General features: G+C 60.0%; 1 protein-coding gene across 1 annotated transcript; it reads right to left on the bottom strand.

Moving 5' to 3' along the window:
• Positions 1-2,611: 2,611 nt before the first annotated feature.
• On the bottom strand, positions 2,612-5,194 carry LOC116939226 (apelin receptor A-like). Its single transcript, XM_032947371.2, has one exon. It carries the CDS (start codon positions 4,248-4,250, stop codon positions 2,946-2,948), a length of 1,305 nt encoding a protein of 434 aa, XP_032803262.1. The 5' UTR covers positions 4,251-5,194; the 3' UTR covers positions 2,612-2,945.
• Between the last annotated feature and the right edge of the window lie 678 nt (positions 5,195-5,872).

The following is a 5,872-nucleotide window of genomic DNA, read 5'->3' as shown; positions in this document are numbered from 1 at the left end:
ATGTGCAAATGACCAAATCACTCGGCACGTGCTCAATCTCTCGCTCGTGGCGGCTCTGTTAAGCGTGGCTAGTTGAGTGTTGGTTAGCAGAGGTGACCCGCATGCGTGACAGGTGCTATAGGACTTCGTTGTATATGAATCAGAGCGCCATCGGAAAACAAACCCCATTGTACTCTAATGTAGGTCTATACTCCCACGTATACCCCCCCCTCCCTACCCACACCGACCCGGACTGACCGTATTGGTGAAGTATGCTCAACAGAGTCGCCCCTATGGTACGGAGAATCGGGGCGTCTGCCCAGGGCCCCGTGCTTTGGGGGGAGCGCTTCCACGTCGCGCTGTCAGAAGTAATACTTCGTCTGGTTTACTTTGAAGGCGTTGGGGGGGGCACAGTGGGGGTTGCCGCGGGCCCCCTCCGCCCCCCCCCTCCTAATGACGAATCTGGTGGTCAAATAACCCCAATAAACCGCACGGTGTGGGGAGGCCCTCATCCAGCAGTGGATTGTTATAAAGGGCCGTACATGTTTACGTGCACATGGGGAAATCTATGCTATCTATATGTGTGATGTGTTTACATATGTATACAACCTGAGTTCAATTCCAGGTCACGGCTTCCAGCGGTGCGCATTGGGATCCTCAGATGGAATGCGCATTATAATAATAATTATAATAATAATTATTATTACATCTCAATCGGTTGCTGGCCGCCGCCCCGAGGTCGACTCCGCTTTTGCACGAGTAGCCGGTGCGCTGTTTCACTCATCGGCACTGGGGGAGACAAAGGCGGCCGGGCGTGACACTGACCCACCGCGTTCGCTCACACACGCTGGTCTCTGTGCCTGGGGTGCGGCGGAGCTCGCGAGCAGCGCTTGCCCCGTGAAGTCCGTGCAGGCGACACGGGGGGGGGAGGGAGGGGAGGGCATCGTTGTCTTGGGGGTAGCGGTGGCGCAGTGGTTAGCGCACTGCCACCGTTAAGCCGGCGTCCACTCAAGTTGACATCCTGGCCAAGACCGTCATATCAGCACGATGTTCGTACTAATTTAGGTTGACCCAACAGAATAATCCATTCACACAATCACCAAAGGCAAACACAAAGACCCCCCTATAGCCTTAACAAACTGTTAGGGCAAGTGCTGTTAGTGAACGGCACACGAAGGGAGGGGGTGACCAGCACCACGCCCGACCGCCTTTGTTTCCCCCCAGTGGCGATGTTTACGCAGCGCACCAGGTACTCATTTGAGGCTGAGTCGACCTAGTGGAGGCCCAGGACCGTTTCGGATAATCGTCACTGACGTTGGCCGTGAGCGGGGTAATTGAACCCGGGTCGCCAGGTCCGTAGCGCCAGCGCGCTAACCGCTCCCCCATGCCACCACCACCAGCAGCAGCAGCAGCAGCCCACCACCCCTCCTCCACTCAGCGTTCCCACGGGCGAGTCGGTTCTGTCGCGTGCACCGCAACCTTCCCCATTCTTTATGTAAAACTCATCAGCTGCGGTCGCGTCCCTTCAACAACGGCTCCACTTCCCCGATTCGCGAGATTCCTCAATCGTCACTAACATCGCCCCCCCCGGGCAATATATAGTCAGGGTGTGGCAAAGGGGGCACGTGCCAGGTGCTCGGCGTGCCAGCGAGCGTGGCATTAGTGTGGGGTAGGGAGCGGTGGCGTAGCGGTTAGCGCTGCTGCTGCTGCCGCTGCGAACCCGGAGTTCAATTCCCGCTCACGGCCAACGCCAGTGGCGATTTATCTGAACCGGTCTTGGGTCGACTCGGGCTCAGACGAGTACCTGGTGCCCTTGTGTAAACATCGCCACTCGGGAGACAAAGGCGGCCGGGCGTGGTGCTGGCCACCCACCCCCTTGCGTGCCGTACCGGTCTTCGTATGTGCTCGCTCAGAGAACTTGCCCCCACAGTCTGTTAAGGCTACACGGGGGACCTTTGTCTTTGTTGGTGTGGACTGGAGCAAGAATGGTCTCAACTCTGAAAACAATTCCACTGTGTCCCATGCACATTGACGATACGAAGACGACACGATTGATCGATTGATATCGCTGAGCTCACGATGCATGCATCCAATCGACGTTCTTCGATTCGTGCATGTTGCAGACAATGTCCAAACCTAAACCTGAAACCCTGCAGCCACGAGTGGCCGCTACATTCACCGCAACGTTCATAGAAAACCTCACAGAAGCGATTCTTAAATCGAATGACCGGGAGTTGATCAATACTCCCATCCTCAACAAACAAAAGGAAACAAACCCCACCAACATGTGATTACATTACCAGCCCATTAACACGGAACATAATCGTCACAGAATCTCAAGACCCCAGGTTCAGGAGGGCCCTGCCACAGCGGAACGATTGGCCACCGCTTGTAGCTTGGCTGAGATTGTGTGGGCTGACCACCCTACAAACCGAGCCGAGACAGCCCGGCACGGGTTGGTTTTTTGTTTTGTTTCCACCACTGCAGAGAAGTCGTCGAGCCGTGCCGCTGACGTCGTCGCGTTCTACTGATTGACGTCAAATGCAACGAAGGCGCCACTATTAGCCCCTTGTTTGGCCACGAGCCGAATTCAAGTTTCCCCGCACACCCCCCCCCCCCCCCCTCCCTCCGTGATGCCAACGTTTCACGGTTTGCCTCTGGCTCGGCTCGACAAATAGCCAGTGGAAAACCACCCGTGCTGGCTCGGCTCGGATGTGCGAACGGGAAAGTCTTACACGAGGGCGCCCTGGCCCACTTGGCACGCCTGCGCTGGCCTGGCCCCGCCCCTCCCCCCGGAGCCGATCGTCTCCAGGCTGCCCGTGAAGAACCCTCGGGTCTCCTCGCTCCAGAGCCGCTCCGCGCTACCGCCCCCCGTCTCTCCATCGACGACTTGACGGACGCAACGCCTCGCGCGTCACGACGACGGCGGCGGCGGCGTCGACGGTGGACACCTCCGCCACGCGTTCCTAGATGCTCGTGGAGACCGAGCCGGTCCCCGAGCGGCTGCGCTCCCCGGACGATCCCGACGGCGGCTCCTCGTGTCCTCGGCACCCCGGGCGCCCCATCGCGGGGGGCTCGCCCCCCGTCCGCGGGGGGCACGCGAAGCCCAGGGCGCTCGCGCAGCGCGCCCTGAAGTCGACGTCGAAGTAGGCGTAGAGGACGGGGTTGAGGCAGCTGTTGACGAAGCCCCAGCACAGCGCGAAGGGCAGCCCCACGAAGATCGCGCGCTCGAGGCCGCATCTCATGGGCAGCAAGTCGAGCCACACGAGGGCGTCCAGCGTCTTGAGGAGGTGGTAGGGCAGCCAGCAGGCGAGGAAGGTGACCACCAGCGTGGCGATGACTCGGAGCAGACGGCGGCGCTTCCTGCTCTCCCTGCGCACGTGCGTGAAGTGACTCTGGATCTTGGCCATGATGCGCGCGTAGAAGAAGAGCAGCGCGCAGCCGGGCAGCACGAAGCCCAGGCCCGTGGAGGTGAGGCTGAGGCCCGCCGCCCACAGGTGCTCGGTGTCCGGCGACGCCACGGACGCGAAGCTTGCGCTGCACTGGAGCGTCGTCGTCGTCATCGTCGTCGTCGTCATCGCCATCGTCATCATCGCGGCGTCGGCCATCGCCATCGTCCTGTAGGACTCGTCCATCTCCTGCCCGTCGCTGTTGTAGCTGTAGTCCGTTTCGTTGCGGCTGACATCGCCGCTGTTGGGGTGTTCCACGGTGGACACCCCGCTGAAGACGATCGAGGGCAGCGAAGCGACGAGGGCGCTCAGCCAGATGACCGCGCAGCGTCGCAGCGCGGTCCTCCTGCCGCGCGGGCTCCCGGCGGGCCGCGAGCAGACGACGGCCTCGTAGCGGTCCAGGCTGAGACAAGTGAGGCAGAAGATGCTCGCGTACATGTTGAGCATGACCACGCAGCTGCTGAGGGTGCAGAGGAAGCCCCCGAAGGGCCAGTGGTAGCCCAGTGCCGTGTAGGCGGCCCAGAGGGGCAGCGTGAGGACGAAGACGAGGTCGGCGGAGGCGAGGCTGGCGATGTAGAGATCCGTGTTGCGCTTGCGCGTCTTGAGCCGCGCGATGGTCCACACCACCAGGCCGTTGCCCACGAGGCCACACACGAACACCAGCGAGTAGACGATGGGGATGAGCGTCGGCGTGACGTTCCACTCGCTGTAGTCGCACTCCGCAGCGGCGGTGGTCGTGGTGGTGGCGGTGTCGTTGAGATTTTGGAAGTCGGTGGGGGTGACGGCACCCCCATAATCCGACTCCGAGGATGATGGATCCATGAGAGGTGGAGGCGAGAGGTGGGAGATGCGGAGATATTGGAAGGTGGTGGTGGGGGGGGGGTGGAAGTGGAGAGAGGTTGGGATCAGAGAGAGGCTGATCGAGGAATAACTTCAATGAGATGCAGGGAGACGCGAAGTGGAGAGTGGTGGAGAAGATTGAGGCGTGGAGTGGTGTGGCTATTGAGAGGGTGTCAGAGAGGATGCTGGGGAGGATGGAACGAGAGAGAGTCGGGGAGAAGCAGAGATAGAGAGAGGATTTATGGAGAGAGTTTTGGAGAGCGTTGAGGGATGGAGAGTAGGAGGCACCGTCGTGAGAGATAGAGAGAGATAGAGAGAGAGATAGAGAGAGATAGAGAGAGAGATAGAGAGAGATAGAGAGAGATAGAGAGAGAGATAGAGAGAGATAGAGAGAGATAGAGAGAGATAGAGAGAGATAGAGAGATATCGTGCCGGGAAAAGGAGTCCTGGAAATCGTGCAGAAGATGATAAGTGGCGATAGGAGAGAGAGAGAGGTGGGGTGAATGAGAGAGCGTGGGGAGAGTTAGGGAAGAGTGAAGGAGGAGGAGGATGCCAAACTTCCACGGATGCTGTTCGCTTCCTCTCCGCTCACCTCCCGTGGGATCTCACTGCTCGCTCCTCCTTCCCCTCCCTTCTCCACCTCTCGAACCCTCTCCTCTTCCTGCTCCTCCTCCTCGTCGTCTTCTCTTCTCTTTGCTCTCTCCTCGGTTAATGAGACGCAATTTTAAACGTCGACGCAGCGAGCGCGAGTGCCACGCTGCGACATCGTGACACTGCGAGCGTGCAGCGCGCGTGACACTGAAGCACCGAGCGCGCGTGACACTGAAGCACCGAGCGCGCGTGACACTGAGCGAGACGCGATGCGTTGGTGCGGCCGCCTCCCCGACAAACGGAGTGCGTGGCACGCGGAGGCTATCGCCGGCAGATCTGTTCCCTTCTTCCCTCTTAAACTCAGTCCTTCCCCAATCCAATATCAACTCGCAGCTGGTATGGACCAGGAGGCGAGGAGAGGGGGGCCTGGGTTTGGGGGGGGGGGGGAATGGGCGTGGGGCGGCAGCGGGTGGGATGGGTTGTGTGTGTGTGGGGGGGGGTAATGGGTCCTTGTGTGGAAGCCGGTAGGGGAGGAAGGTGGGTGCGGGGGAATGGTTCTGTGGAGTCGGGCGAAGAGTTCGATTGTCACGTGGTGGTGTGGGGGGTGGTGGTGGGGGTTGTGGGTGGTGGTGGGGGTTGGGGGGGTGTCAGGATAACGGGAGGAGGTTAATGATGGAGGTGAATCCATGTGCCCAGCAACGAGTTCATTTCCGAAGCCACGCGCTATCTACGCCATCGCTTAGTGTGAGTGACCCCCAGGGGAGGGTGGGAGGGGGGACTCCCACCCATGCCCGCACAGTGACGTCGCGACTCGCTGACTCTCTCACTGATTGATGGGGGGAGAGGTCATGGAACGGGGAGGGGCGGGTTAAGGGGAGGGGCGAGATTGGAGGGAGGGGGAAGTGGGGTGGGTTGGCGAGGTTTTGGTTGGGGCTATTCTCCTTTCGGTGTTTGAAATTCAACCCCGTCCCGATTGATAGTACAAGTTATGGGATTAATAACGGCTCCAAAGG

Source organism: Petromyzon marinus, chromosome 5, assembly GCF_048934315.1.
Source record: "Petromyzon marinus isolate PM22_M1 ecotype Great Lakes invasive population chromosome 5, UKy_Petmar_22M1.pri1.0, whole genome shotgun sequence".
Classification (NCBI taxonomy): Eukaryota; Metazoa; Chordata; class Hyperoartia; order Petromyzontiformes; family Petromyzontidae; genus Petromyzon; species Petromyzon marinus.
The sequence above is the reverse complement of the archived record's forward strand: the minus strand, read 5'-3'. Positions and strand labels throughout refer to the sequence as shown.